This window comes from Malania oleifera, chromosome 6 (genome assembly GCF_029873635.1).
Source record: "Malania oleifera isolate guangnan ecotype guangnan chromosome 6, ASM2987363v1, whole genome shotgun sequence".
NCBI lineage: Eukaryota > Viridiplantae > Streptophyta > Magnoliopsida > Santalales > Ximeniaceae > Malania > Malania oleifera.
In genome coordinates this window covers 98252576-98267986 of record NC_080422.1, presented here as the reverse complement: position 1 = coordinate 98267986, position 15411 = coordinate 98252576, and the positions used below count along the sequence as shown (strand labels likewise).

The following is a 15411-nucleotide window of genomic DNA, read 5'->3' as shown; positions in this document are numbered from 1 at the left end:
GGGGATTTGAGAGAATGCTGCTTCTGTCCGTTAAACTTATGTTGCTCGTCAATCTATCGCGATATGCATAAAAGCAGAATCAGAACTGGTAAAGCAGAGATTTGCCCCTCTAAAAGGATGTTTAGATTAATGGCACTAGAAAAAAAAATGGGAAAAAAAAGCTCCATTGTCCAAGAAGCTTTTCGAGCCGAATGACTTCCTCAGCTTTAGGCTTTTGGGTTATGGATTTTAGCGCATATGAGAGATGACTCATCCAAGCTCTCTTGCCCTAAGCAATTATGTGTCATGGTTTTGATTTAATAATCTTTGGGGAAGAAAAGTAGGCATTAAAGTGTAATCTCAAGCCCAAAATTTATCTCCATTGACGAGTTAGCAAGGACAACAAAAATTATGCTCTTCATACTATAATTTGTTCCTACAGCAGTACATTTACAAATTATAAAATCCACTTCTACAAATAGTGTACAGAAATAGATATCATCTTCATCTTATACTTCTGCATATGTAATTTCTGATTTCTTTATGCTGATTGGGGCTGGTGAACAAATCAGGAAGATTACAAATCTATAAACACCAATCCCTTTGGTATGGAAGTCTTCGAGTATGCTGCAGATAGTCCCTTACGCTTAATATGGAGGTGATCCATCTGCTCACTGTATGAACGTGGTCAATTTGAAAGAATTGAAGGCCTAAACTTCTTAAACAGGTTCAACCGTCTGTCTGCTCTTCCACACGATTGGTGCGATGAGCATCCAAACTACTCCCAAACACAAGGAAAAAAAAAGGAATTGCTATCATAAAGATGTAGTATGTTACTTTAGATATTAATAATGACTTGGAAATATTGAAAGTAGACCGGAGTGATTATTCAATATTCCCATAGTCCCCACCTCACAGAAGGACCATCAACTGAGAAAGAGGGAATATACATCAGGAGTATTGAATAATTTCTGCCAATGACCATAATACCAACAAAAAGCAAACAATTGTGGTGATCATGTCTTAATATATCATATGTTGTATCGGTTTTATGTTTACTTACTGTAAACACAGGCTGCCAGCCATTCATTCACTACTCTGACCCAGGTACTGGTCCAACCAACATCAATTGTCCACCTGCAAAGAAGTTCATTAACATGATATCCTTTCTTTGCCTTTGTCCTAATTTATTTCAATGTTTCCTTGAGAAAGAGTAAATATACTCATTTTAAGCTCGATTAATTTGCTATTCATGAATTTAGAGGAAGACTGAATTTTTTGAAGGTAGGTTTCCATCACATTGTTCCTCCATGCATCTCAATGAATAAATTTTGTTAACACTTGCGCTATTAGATAGTTGCTGCTTGCAAGAGGTGCATTTGAAAATGGTTTTAAATATTTTAGAAGTTATGTTGTTGTCATCCTAGAGCTACATAAATGATAGGAGCTTGATTAATTGCAATTTGCAAGGATAAGAGTTGAAATAAAGCCAGTATTTATCTCAAAAAAAGTCATAGAAAGGTTGGATGACATCTAATGTTTCTCGTCTTCCAAAAGGAACTAGATCTATTGCCCAGAGGCGTACATAAAACAATGGGGTAGAATTCTCTGAAATATCGGAACTTACTTTCTCATAGCATGATTTGTGTTCCAACTAATCAGCAGCATCGCCAGATACATAGATCCCATGGCAAAGACAAAATGGAAGAATCCATACCCGTATGGAACGTCATGTTCAGCTCGCATGTCATCTTTCCTAAACTGCACCTGTTGTCAGATACATTTTTGTGGAAGTTCATATGATTAACTAAAGTTTTGAAGCGAGTATAACCTGAAAGCATTGGGAATCAATGCCCGTTGAGAATGTCGCAATAACCATTGCAAGTAGTGCAATAATAAAGCTCTGTCATCATAATAGATCCGTCGTTATACATGGGGGTTAAAGAAACGAAGTTGTGTAATAAAAGCAGTGACAAGTAAAGCTTTTCAACTGTGAGGTTGATCACAAAAGATAACTGAGTTCGAAGTCAGTTATCTCTCTGAATTCAAAGTTTGTTATCTCTAAGGACATTACAACTAAGCAGACGAGAACTACAGCCCACTGGATTTCTATTTTCTCCTTTTTATTTTCTGGTAAGTGCTACACCCCATTGGACTTAGAATTTTTTCCCCTTTACATTTCCTTCTTTTTTCTGCTAAATTTCTTCTCTTTTCCTAACTGGTGTTTGTTGATGCATGCAGTTACTTTGCTTCACACGTGGAAACCTGCAGGGTACCATTTAGCTTCCTTCCTTGTTCTAGATGGCATCTCTAGATGCATGTAATCACTGCCGTCCACATGATTTCAGTTGTCACATGATAGTAATAGAATTGGCCACATAGTATGAACAGAGAAGCTTAGAGGGATGAAATTTGATGTCATGGGAAACAACTAAACTAGAGATTTTGGGTAAAATATTAGTGATGCAATACCCCTCAACTGTCACTCTGTCATCAACATTGGTGCATTGCTTCAGAAAATTGGAAAAATAAAAAGTACTTTAAGTGCAATTAAAAGGTTTAAGCATTTCCCAAAATGCATCAAATAAAAAAGTTTTCTCAACTGTCATCAGGAAAATTTGAAACTCAATCAGGGAATTTAAATAAAAATATTACTATGATGGTAAGCCAATCTGCTTTGGTTGCAGCTTCCGCCTTCTTGTCGCATCTTTCCTCTGGAGGCTCACTGCAGACATGAGATGTATTAAGCTTGAAATAGAAAGAAAAATATCAAGGAGAATGACTGAACAAAGAAAAGAGGGGAATAAAACAAGTTTACAAGCACAGATAAAAAATTACTGACAAATTGTTAGAATCAAAGATCAATGGAAATGCCACTTCCGCAAGTGGGTGACAACATTTTGTTAATCTATGGTTCACTTGAAACTTACCTGATCAATTAAATCAGTTTAAATAAATTGACTCTTTTTGAGAAAATTAACACGAGAACTGAAACACAATGCATGTACTACTTGCTTTGGATTAGGTTGCTCAAGATTGATAAGGAAGAACTAGCATTTAACTATTTTAATTGCTTTTATTTGGTAAACTATTAGTCTGCTTTCTGGAAAAAGCAGTTGTATACAACACAACTACATGGACCCTGCCTCACTGTTCTTTTCATTCTGTGGCATTTGCAAATACAGTCTTAATGACATAAAAGTCATGCTTCTGTTGCATAGCATTTGAGAGAAGTGGCAGGGACTGCAGGTTAGAATGCTCATTTCATTTCTTGGGGAATCAATGAAAGATTTTAGTAAATAACTCTGTTTCAGTAGAAGACTAATAAATATGCACATACACAAACAGATAATGAAAAAGAAAACAATGTATTGTGCAATAAAATAATTTGAATCCATGCCTTCTAATGGCACTCCAGCAAATGAACACCACATAAAGCCCCATAAGCCCAGGAGTCAAGAAGCCAGCATTCACCTGTTGCAGGAGTACACATAGCACTATATAAAGTTATAAAAAGACCATAAATGAAACAACATTTGTGAAAATCGGGACTTACTTTGGGGTGAAGAGAGACGCTAGTCATGAGTTGGAGTAGTACCAACGTCCAGGTAATGAAGAAAATGTTAAGAAGACAAGACGCTTCTGGTGCATACCAAATGTACATCAAAATGATCCCCACTAAGCATACAACATATGCAATAGTTGCAAGTAGCATGACATGGAAATGGCTGCAATTCAAATAGTATTACAAATAAGCAGTGATACTAAAGTAATAAGAAATGAATGGCAAGAAAATGGCAGTTGTTTGATGTATCACAAACTGCATATGAACATGTATGATGTAGAAATATTAGCTAAACAGCTTTCACTTGGGTGCAGGCTGCATGGAGATTGTCAGGGGTGTTGACTTTTTGAGTCCGATCTCTGGTTTTGATGCTAACGAAACACAAGGATCTTATGCGTGTATCTAGTTTGTGAGTAGGATTACAATATAGCACACACATGAGAGTAGATTTATGGAAGCCTGAGGAACTTAAAGATCATACTTATAGCATATTCAATGGGAAAATGAAGAGCAAAAGAAGAAGACTTGTCAGTGCTGCATTTGTAAATGCCTGTAATAATTTATATCGGTCTGTAATAATTAATACATAGCATGGATGGTAGGTTCTATAAGCTCAAAATGACCTTAAATAGACTTTAGGTCCTTGCACGTTACAACACTCAAAATTAGGACAAAAATCTTAAGTGTAAACAAGTTTCAGTCGACCGAATGTAGTGCGTTATAAACGCTTCGATTGATCGAACTGACCATTAGTCAACTTGTTGACTTAGGTTCGGTCGACTATATCTTTTTTGAACATGTCTTCCTCAGTCGACCGAACTCGCTCGTGTCTGACACGCAACGGTTCAGCCGACCGAACTTCCAAGTTCATTTTTAATTGAGTTGACTGAATTGGATGAATAGCAGACCGAACCTCGAAGGGCTCCAAAATAGTCCTGATTCAGCCGACTATATTCTGTAGTTCAAAAGTGGTTCGGTCGACCGAACTTATAAATATAGTTGATCGAACTTAAAATATTGTCGATCTAAACTCTTGGGTTGCTATATTTTTAACTGCAGTAACACGGGGTTATTAAGGTTAAATTGATTTAAAACAAATTTAATAATCCCCTCTGTACCCCAACGGTTATTTTTTTGGGTGAAGCTATATATATGTGTTCATTTGCAAAGATTAACACCCTAATTAGCAATTTGATTAAGAAAAATTTCCTCTGAAATGTTGAGAGCATTTTCTTCACACATAAGCCATATACTCTTCCCTTGCTCATCCTATTGCAAATATTTTTGAGTGAGAGTATTCTAAGTGATCCTACAAGTCCTACTATTGCTCAAACTCTCATACTCACAAATTGCTTGTTGATTTTTTATTGAGAGTTAAGCCCAAAAGCTTTCCCCCTTGAGTTAATCAATATTCATTTTGTGGGGAAAACTTTTTATTAACTTGTGAGTCTTTGCATTGTTTATTGCAAGACTCTTAAGCTTGTCTTGTGTTTTGTAGAAAACTTTTTGACAAGCTTGCTTTGAAAATATCTCTTGTGCTTAAACTTTGAGAAAATCATTTTGAGATATTTTGGTTATATCTTCGGAAATCTTTGAAACCTTATTTGTGGTAAATATATATTTTTATATTGTTTCAAAGATAGATTGATAATACACTCTCACACTTGATTGATTATTGACATTACCTAGAGTGTCATTTCACATATTTGTACTGAGCTTATAGTTCTTATCTAGTTGTTGTGCATTGATGATACTGGTACAAATCTGCTTGTTGGAGAAGCATATATTTTGTACACAAAATTTATATTATAAATCTGTTGTATTCCAAGCGTGGCCCGAGGGGGTGATAATCCAGCCCGGAAGGATTGTTTGTAAAGATTGAGGTCAGTCCTGGGAATTTGACCTAATTGTATTCGGTACCACTCCACTCGTTAAGTGAGCCATAGTGAAATCCTCTTACTTGTGAGCTTGAGGTGGGGACGTAGACAGTATTGGTCGAACCCCGATAACATATCTAGTGTCACTTTTATTTTTCCACACTTTCAATTTCAGTACATGTATGTTTTATGTTTGACTTATTATATGCAGTACATGTGTTTAAGTGTTTGAATATTTGATTGAGTTTATGATTATATAGAAAGACCCTAGGCTTGTGTAATACTGTTTGTGGAATTTGAATTGACCTAGGAGAAAAGTTTTAAATACCCAATTCACCCCCCTCTTGGGAATTCACCAATTCCAACAATGGGTTAGCAATGTCTAGAATCTCAAACAATGCTAGGCAAAGAAATGGCAAGCATTGAAAATTGCCCCTTCTGCACAAATGCAATATATTTTCCCTTTCGAGTGCTTTGGATTTGTGACTGTAATTGAGGCAACATACTTTTCCTTTTGCTTTTAATCTAGCATCTTGCAATCTTGAATTCTAACTTTAGTGTTTAATATTTCCTTCTAAATTTATTTTGTGATCATTTTCCAATAAAATAAATTATATATCCTCAACCTCTCATAGTAAGCACTGAGAAGAGGAGTTGCAATGCTACAAGAGCACTATACAAAGTAAGATAGTTTAATTTCTCTGTCATGTACAATTTGATACGTATCACTGATTTGTATCAATATGTACGTCTTAGTTTCATGAAAGTGAAAAAAAAAAAATAGTTTAATTATCTGATTCCTATGTCACCTGTACCTCTTGGGAAAGCTGAAGTACTTAAGCATTGCCAAATGCTTTTAGATGCATTTAGAAACTTAATGATGACAAAAATGTTTTTCAATGCCAGGAGCATTTTAGAGCCATTGTTTGAAGCTTTTGCAATTAAATTAAATGTCTACATTGAAAGAAGGATCAAAATTTTTACATACTGTCTCATGCAAATAATTTATTTGAAGTACAAAAGGATGTTCAATTTAGCATTTGATAATGTGAATTCATTCTTACCATCCATATTTGTCAGACTGACAACAGTCATTCAGCCATCTAATGAAACTGATTACACTTATCAGCTGAATTAGGAGAAAAACCCTGCAAGTATTAGCGAGAAATGGATTAAAAATAAAATTCAACTAAGTTTGGGAGCTTGTCTCTTAAATTCCATAACATTAAATTCCTAGAAGATTGTACATCATTTGAAGATATAAATTTATAGTAGGAATTGATGGTACCCGGCACCGAAGTGTGCAACCTCCCCTGCAAATTAAATGGAAAAAAAAACTGTATAAGAAGGATGATGGCAATAAAAATAAATCAAACCAACTAGAGAGATTTTAGATTTGGAAAGACACAAGGAAAAAATAAAAAATACTAGGCATGTTGGATGAATGAAATAAACTAACCATAGATTTGAATCAAGGAGAAAGGAATGAAAAATGGGATTATCATCAAGGCAATCCAGAGGATAATCTTTGCAGACCACCATCTGGAGTGCCAGAGTTCTCTATGATCATGCAACTTTGAAGTACCAGCCGTTGAAAGGAACATAATGAAATAGAACGTCTGATCATTGTTAAGGCTCACTTCGCTTTATCCAAAAAAGAAATGGAAGAGTGTATGGATGAGGCTCAGTTGAGCTGAATGATCACTTCTTCATCCAAGTAAATGGATTAAACAGTCGTACACATCAAGGGACACCATAATGTTTGGTCCAGAGTGTAAATGTGGATCAAAACTCTATAATTGCAGTTAATAAGATACATCTACAGTATTTCAACTTTATACTTTGGGAAAGCAGCAATCATCACTTCTCTGGTGGACCCTGTCTCCCCTTTCTGACTTCTTTAGCTGAACACCTCCCTATCATATGTTATTACACCAATGGGGACTTCAAAGTTTAAACTACTTTCTTAAATTTAGTATAGGAAGTGACATATTATAGGATCTAAAATCCCTGTATTCTAGAAAATGCATATTAAAAAGATTAAAGTCAAACAAACTGTCCTGTACAAAATCAACAAAGTTACATCTTCTTGGGATCAGAAGTTGCATGCATCCTATCATATTAATAAAGGTCAATTCCAACACAGCAAATGCAGTTGACATCAAATGCAATTTGAATCACTTGACTGGCATGTAACCTTAGACGTTATTTCTTTGTCAATGATGTTGGGAATAAAGAACAAATTCCCAAAACTTGTGAGAAACAAAATAGAAAGAAAAAAATAACGCCAAAGAAAATCAATCACACGCACAAGACAATATTTACGTGGTTCGGCAATTTTGCCTACGTCCACGGAGTTGCAGGGATTTCAATATTATCAGAAAGAAAACACAGAGAGTGCGGCGATACAATGCTCTCCCTCTCGCTCTCACGCAGGTACAACCACGCCAACCCTAATCACCCGAAAACAAGTCTTCGCTCCATGAACTAAGCCTTAGGATAGAAATCTCTAATTAAATAGGGGTTGGGTCGGCATCCAAATTAAAACACAACTAGGCTCCACAAAAGCCCAACAAATGATAAAGTCAATTAGCTGTGAAATGATGTCATTTGAATAATGCAATGCAAAATGCAATGTAATTAGATACAGCAGGTCTAAACATGCACATGCCTTTTACTACTCAAATATGAATAAATTTAAAAAACTAAGAGAGAATGGAGCAGAACCTAGCAACTAGTCAGTAGAAATCTAAAAACACCAGAAGCTATTTTAAATAAAGAAAGATCATTTCAAGATTGATTAGATGCAAGAATAACAACAACAAACCTTAAGTCTCACTAGGTGGGACCGGCTTTCTGCCAATCCACCTGATTGAGAGAATTTTCCTCTAACTTAAGAGCTATTAAATCCTCCCTCACTACCTCATTCCAAGGTGTTTTAAGTCTACCTCTACCCCTTCTAATATCAGAAACAACTAACTCACTCCTCTTGACACTTGACAGGTGTGCATGGCTGAAAATAGATCCAAGGTTGAAAAGTAGGAACCATCAAGTTGCTACATAATCCTTCAAAGAGCAGGTATCATATTTGTGAAGTTTAAAGAAAACATAAATTATAAACCATAAAATTTAACATTAATGATGAACTGATCTGATAAACATGGAAGACTATTAACTGTAATAACTTTGCGTTCAGCAATTGAGACAAAGGTCCAAAAAATAGTTGGTGAGTTGGTGGGGGCATCATTGAAGTTCAGTTTTTCCTAAACTCAGGTTCCTAGACCTTGATGTTTTGCCCATAGCTGTTATTTCATCTGTAAAGAAGTTGTTTTCTCCAACCATCAAGCTCGAAATTTCTTTTTTTTTTTTTTCAGAATCATGTGATAGCATGTTATTGAAGATCTGGAGCTTTCTTATAATTGGATTGTGAAATGCCTCTATCCATAAAAACCAAAAAACAAAACAAAAAACTCAAGCATGCTATTTTGGAGATCAAAATTAAGTTTGTTAATTACTCGAAGGATACAAAGCATCCCAGGCTCACACGCAGTACTCCATCAGCACCCACGCAGTCTCGTTCACCTTGGCATATATCTAATCCTGTACCCAAAACATGATATATTCATTAGCATCATATATGGAAATGATATAGTCTGTCAATGGATATCAAAATGCTGGCAGATTGGGGGGTTTTGAATCTCCGCTGCCAGTTTTACACAAAACACAGGTTAAAAATGATCTTCACTCGCCAAATTTACTAAACACAACCTCACCCTTTGCACCAATTATATCTAAGTTTTGATGACAAATTGAAGCTCAAATATTATAGGCAAGGCATAAGCTCATTATAAAAGCTTCTTTCTAAGAAAAGAAGTGGCAGCCCATACATGGACCAAATTAAGGAAAGGGGCCCACCGCAAGTATATATGCATGGGTGCATGAAAACATATTGATGATTTTTTTTTTTTTTTTTGGATTGTATGTTTAAGATCCAATATGAAGTTATGACAGGTTAAAGAGAAGGGAAAAACCTTTCTTTATTAGAAGATCATGCGCTAATAACATGTACGATATTGAATCCAAATGATGGGGGATGGTCATGCTGATTTCCAACCTCTTGGAAATCACTTAAAAGGGTCCTGAAAATGGTTTTCTTATTGGAACAGAACATAATCTTAAAAAAAAAAATGTCCGAAAATTTTTTGTAAAAGAACACCATATTAATCATAATGATCATACTTATTTAGAAGTTGCTTTTAGCAGCACCTTCATATTAAACTATCACTCTAGAGTCTAGAGCAGTAAATGTGAAACTCTAGGATCAAGCAATTGATCTTACTCTCCATCTCAGCCAAGGCATGGGGACCATAGTCGCGGACAGCCCATGCAAGTAGGTTGGTAATGAGAAACAACACGCCATAGATATATCTGGCCAACCAAGGATTGGGGCCATTGTAGAATTTGCTGCACCAAGAGTCCTCTAAATTTTCAGCCTGCCGATCATTTCTGCTGCTTACACTGCTGTCCATCTTTTCTTCAGTATAGATAGTCAATGTTCTTCATCACAGAGCATCAATGGAAGAGCAAATTAAGCACCAATGTTTTTAACCTGTGATTCAGACAACAGTGATTTGTCACAAAGGGATCCATGTGCAGTTCGAGTATTAGGACAAACATATACCACGTGGGAAAAAACCAATCAAACAAATGCTAGAACAAAAATCAATGGAGTAAGAATGTGCGTAGAGCTATCTACTGTACGTGAGATATTTATTGTGTTTTTATTCAATGAAATTCTCTTTTGCTGATTTAAAAGACAAAAAAACGAACATGATCCAACAGCGATTCTGTTGTTGGGTTGGGCAACGAGCTCATGTGGAGAACTGAGGTGGGCTGGCTCGCCGTGTGTTATATTAAGTGTCTTTCTTGGGTTTGGGTCATGCTCAGGCTCCCTGACCTGTCTTGCTGGGTCAGTCCAGATTCAAAGACTCAGACTATACAGCCTCTTTTTTCAGCCGTTCAGTCCATTCTTTCCAGATAAAGGAAGAATAAATACAGAAAATTTTATAGGATTAGCTAAAATACAAATTTTTGCAAATAATCACGCTACCATGCCATTGATGGCCAAGTATGCCCAATTCGCATGACCCTTTAACAATTAAATGCAAACAGCAAATATGTCGTCACAAGGATGTGGAAGATGCTGGCCCACCCAGCGTGCCTGGGTAAGGCAAGAATCCTATTTGCCTTTCATTCTGTTCGTGGTGCACTATGTCAGATCAAAGTCCCATCTTTTTGCCCGTGGTGCATTTAATCATAGCTACTAAGGAAGCCAAATAAGTAAGCAATGCAGAAATAAATAAAGGTAATTTTTTTGGGGTTATTTAAGAGTCCTAGTCAAATCCAAGACTTTGGAGAGCCTAAAAATTTAAGTAGGGGCACTTACCACGAGGCCAATGAACTGTTCACCAGCAATGATTGAGTTTAATTAAATGGTCATGGCAGGAAGCTACGCCATTAGTTTATCAACTTAGTTAACAAGCTTCCAGAAATTCAATAACCTTGACTGGGTATGTGATTCAGGATACGGTGCAGCTATAGGTAGCCTAGGCTTTTGGATTTAGCATGCTTGTCAGTCTTGTGACTATCCTTTCTTTCCATTCAGCTGTTCCTATTTAGGCTATTTCCTTCCTCTCTCCTGGTTTTGTTTTTGTCTAACAAAGATGAAAAAATAAAGAAGCTAGGCTGTGCAAGCATTTTCTTGTGCTTTAATTTGTTATTGGACCTTGATTACAAGCAATCACAAAGAAACCATTTGCTGCACTTGAGAATTTCTGTTGAAGAAGAAGAGGGAAAAGGGGTATGTGGAATGCAGGACAAGATCACCTAAAATGCGGACTACATATGAAGACAGAGTCATTAGGCATGTGGATGCCCAAATGAAAGTGTGCACGATATTGCTATTTAGCATATTTGGGTTGTGTGTGGAATTTTTCTTCCTTAAAAGTTCATGTGGCTAATCTTGAGAGGAGGGAGCCTAGGGTTTGGGGCTGTTTGGGCGCATGCCTAATACGTTTCCAGAACAGTAAAGAATCTCTCTTAGATGTGCCAGAAAATTTCTCTGGAAGCGTGTAAGCATCAGTCATCGCATTGAGATGTTTTATAAAGCTAGCTGCTAGACCTTTCTTCTCGGGCAACTCTTCTATGAACAATCTCTCTCTCTCTCTCTCTCTCTCTCTCTCTCTCTCTCTCTTGAACGTGAAAAGCAAACACAAATCCCGTCATACCCCTGCAGGGTATCCCAAAAAATCTCTATTATAAGTTGCTAGAGCGATTATACCCTCAACTTTGCATTAATTTCACAACAGTCGTGTTTACAGTTTCTACAAGCAATGGGGTGTCCTGGTCATTCACTCATTGTGACTTCTCATTTTTTTTTTTAAATTATTAAATATACTCCGGATCATATATGATTTCATCATTTTTAGTATTTGAGAGTTTTAGGAGCATGAATTTAGATTTAGGTGGAATTAAACAAATTTTAATATAATTTTAAACTCTATTTTATTCAAATTTATTATAACTCTAACTCGCCAAACATAGGATTAGATAGAATACATTCACATAATTAGATCATATTAACTATGATGTATATACTTGATCTATTTAATAATTTCTTCTTTTTAGAGCCTAAAATCTTTTAACTGATGGCAGTTTTCTATGAAAATAGCTAAGTAAATATAACTTCTGTTTGTAACTACCCATATTTTTCTTATTTGTAGACACATTCCTACATACAATTACCCAAACTGCTCGTTTTGCCCCTTAAGGCAACCACAAGATGAAACTAGACTTCAAAAATAAATGAGCAGAATGTGCAGAAAAAATCAAACATTCTACTAATCTAGTTATGATCCTTATTTCTGGAACATTATTATTTCTTGCATTCGAAGTTCATTCCATTCTTCTTTTATGTTTCTCGGTAGAAATTGAAGATACTGGTCTGCAATGAAAATCCAGGCCTTTATGCTTTAAATCAACTGATGAACATCCGAAAATTTTTAAATGTAGATAATTATTGAAAAAAATCTAATAATTATAACACCTGAAAAAGAAATACGGAAGTTAGAATATCAAATTTTTCGTCACAGTGCAGCTGGTGTTCCAGAAAAAGAATAATATCAGAATAAGCAATACTGAACTCCAGTAACCAGTCCCCCAGTTTTTTTCTCAACAGCCAAAAAACACGTTCACGACTACATCCCGCCGAAATAAATCAAAGAAAATGCAATCTATGTAGCAATGAATTAGGGGGAAAAAAAAGAAGAAAAAAACAGCATTGATCACCTCTCAAACAAATCAATAAAATCACATTGTATCAATGTACAGCTATCTCACTACCTCAGAAACTTGATCAAAAGAACCAACGAATGAAGCAAATTTCAGGCCGAAAATCGATCACCAGAACAATGCCTCTAAGAATGAATCAAAGAACGGGTCACTCGGAGTAGAAAGAACGCGAGGAGACTGAACCGAGCGTACCTGAGAAGAAGCTCGAACACTTGATTCGATCGATCGATCGATCTCAATGCGCGAAATGTGTCGAAGAAGCTTAGCTCCTTTTTTCCAGTCTCTCATCAGAACCAACACCGCAACAGGGCGAGAAAGAGATCGAATTCCTGTTATTCTTTATGCTTCTGTTGTCATTGGTGTGTCAATTATTTTTTTCTCTCTCTCCTGAATTTAAAAGAGAGAGAAAGGGAGCGGTTGCTTTTGGCGCTTGGTTTTGCTTTGCTTTTTGTTTTGTTTTTCGTTTTTTTTCGGTTCGGCCGCAAGCTTTCTGTATCCGCTACTGAGAGACCGTATCTTGCAAGGTAAAAATCTGACTACGATGATTGGAAGCAACTAATCACTATCATTAACTAAATTATGTATTAATTACTATCAGTCCTTATAATTACAGTCATGGAGATATTAATTGAATTGCATGCAACACTTTTTCTTGCGAAAGATCTCGGATTTTTATTTGAAAGAAAGTGAGAAAGAGGTCGGGATAAGACACTGAATAATTAGTTTTCTCGAAAAAAAAATTATTATGTGGATCAGAGACTTCATCATTTATAAACTAATCCAATAAAATAATAATAAATCATAATTTTTTTAATATATTATCTATAAACTAACCCAATAAAATGATGACAATTTATAAATTTTTAAAAAAATATTATATCAAAAAATTCTTAGCAGAAGTTCTTGTAAAATTCTCCTCGGTTCTATTTGGATAAAAAAAAAAAAAGTGTTTTTCATTAGATTTTTTCTACAAATAAATTATAAAAAATATAATTTTATCTTATATGGGTGGAAACTACCAAACTGGAGTACGGTAGGGGCAACGAGAATTTCTGTCGGAGTAGTGAAATACGTAGAGATCGGAAAGAACACCAACGACAAAAGCACTTTGTTGGACCAATACTGACAGTGAGAGACGAAAGTTAGGGAAGCAAATGAGATTAGATACTCTAGTAGTTCTAGTCGGAAATGATGGATACAAAGTGCTACCTGTCCAGGGCTTGAGGGTGAGCTTTATTTAAGAGAGAATGGAGAGTAATTTTTTTTTCTTTTCACTTCTCTTATAATCAAATATGAAAAAGAGAATTCTTCTATATTTTTTCTTTTTGTTTCTTAATTAAGTTCCATACAGGTTTGTAAAGAATTAATGGTCTTCTACATAAAATTTGGAACCTACTAATTTTATGATACCATTTTAACTCTTTGATTCAAAAAGTACAAAATATAATTTAATCTGGGTCTTAATGATCATGCAACATTTTAATTAATTGATGTTATATAGTAACTTTTAAAATATTAATAAATAAAGTTGAAAAATATATAGTGTATGGTCAACCTTGATAGGTATATTTCACCCCAAAGGCTAAAGTTGAGTTTTAATTAGTTTGTGATGACAGCAGGGATGATTTTGCTTTGAGCCAAAGGGGTGGGACTTTAGTGATCACAACTAAAAATCCAGTACGAGTTGGCCATGGGCACATTTGTAACTTCCAGTTCCTTATCCCTTCTTATGCTTGATTGAGGGGAAAAATAAGTTTGAGAATTTTTTCAATGAACTTTCGAAAAATATTCGTTACCATTTTTTTATTCGTTGCCCATCCTCACTTTAAGAAATGCTATGCCTAATTGCTCCAATTTTAATGTGATACTATTTTTCTGAGGATATGTTTGAATACAAATAAGGAATAAGAGATAGAATTAGTCTCCTCTTAGATTTGATAAAAAAAAAAAAATTGAGATCTTTCCTTAAAATTTTATGAACTTACCTTGAGGTTTTATTGGGTTATCCCACACATTGGTTGTGAAAGGGGTTGAGTCAATTATTAAGTGAGGGAAACCCTCACCTCATAAACTAGCTTTTGGGGTTGAGAAGACCCTAAACTACCGATCACTGATATCAAAGCCTGATTCACTAACATTCTCCCTAGTGTGTTGTGCCGGAGGAGACCCCGATGATTACCTTTGTAGTAACCGGGAAAAAAAAATAAAATTTAAAATAATAATAATAAAATTAAATTAATTAATTAAATTAACAAGTAAAATGAATAGTATGATAAGGACAAAATATATATATATATATATATAAGTAATTATGATATATATATATATATATATATATATATATAATACAAGCTTCTTCAAAAAAAAAAAAAAAGTTTTGAAAAGTCAAATAAATTCAAACCACAAGCTTAAGCTTTGAAAAGTAAAAAAAAAATCCAATTTGAATTGGATTCATTTGGTGTGCGTGAGTGCACTCTTCTCTCTCTTCTCTCTCTCTCTCCTACGACTCTCTCTCTCTTCAATTTCGGGCTCGTTTTACGCCGGATCGACAAACCGAAGCTACCACGACGCTCTTGACGAAGTTCTCTACAAGTCTGCCGGAGCGGATCGTCAGGGAAACGAAATTGGATTTCATCCCAA

The 15411-nt window shown here is 35.4% G+C and overlaps 1 protein-coding gene across 2 annotated transcripts; it reads right to left on the bottom strand.

Moving 5' to 3' along the window:
* Nucleotides 1-326: 326 nt before the first annotated feature.
* Nucleotides 327-13141, bottom strand: LOC131157596 (uncharacterized). 2 transcript variants are annotated; one of them, XM_058111878.1, is made up of 13 exons: nucleotides 12964-13141; nucleotides 9761-10030; nucleotides 8948-9021; nucleotides 6881-7040; nucleotides 6710-6734; nucleotides 6486-6569; nucleotides 3536-3707; nucleotides 3380-3453; nucleotides 2635-2704; nucleotides 1811-1882; nucleotides 1607-1740; nucleotides 1043-1116; nucleotides 327-757 (listed from the first exon to the last, which is right to left on the bottom strand). In XM_058111878.1, exons 2-13 carry the CDS (start codon nucleotides 9948-9950, stop codon nucleotides 699-701), a joined length of 1188 nt encoding a protein of 395 aa, XP_057967861.1. In that variant the 5' UTR covers nucleotides 9951-10030; nucleotides 12964-13141; the 3' UTR covers nucleotides 327-698. The 2 variants fall into 2 exon arrangements, with proteins under 2 accessions (XP_057967861.1, XP_057967860.1); XM_058111877.1 differs by having other exon boundaries at nucleotides 1607-1746; nucleotides 12823-13077.
* Between the last annotated feature and the right edge of the window lie 2270 nt (nucleotides 13142-15411).

What these genes read in the sequence shown, in the direction of transcription:
- LOC131157596 (XM_058111877.1), bottom strand. Translation starts at nt 9,950, where the DNA reads ATGGACAGCAGTGTAAGCAGCAGAAATGATCGGCAGGCTGAAAATTTA. An exon ending in GCGTCTCTCTTCACCCCAAA is followed by an intron (nt 3,454 to 3,535) that starts GTAAGTCCCGAT and finishes CTCCTGCAACAG; the next exon opens with GTGAATGCTGGCTTCTTGAC. An exon ending in GCTGGCAGCCTGTGTTTACA is followed by an intron (nt 758 to 1,042) that starts GTAAGTAAACAT and finishes GTTTGGGAGTAG; the next exon opens with TTTGGATGCTCATCGCACCA.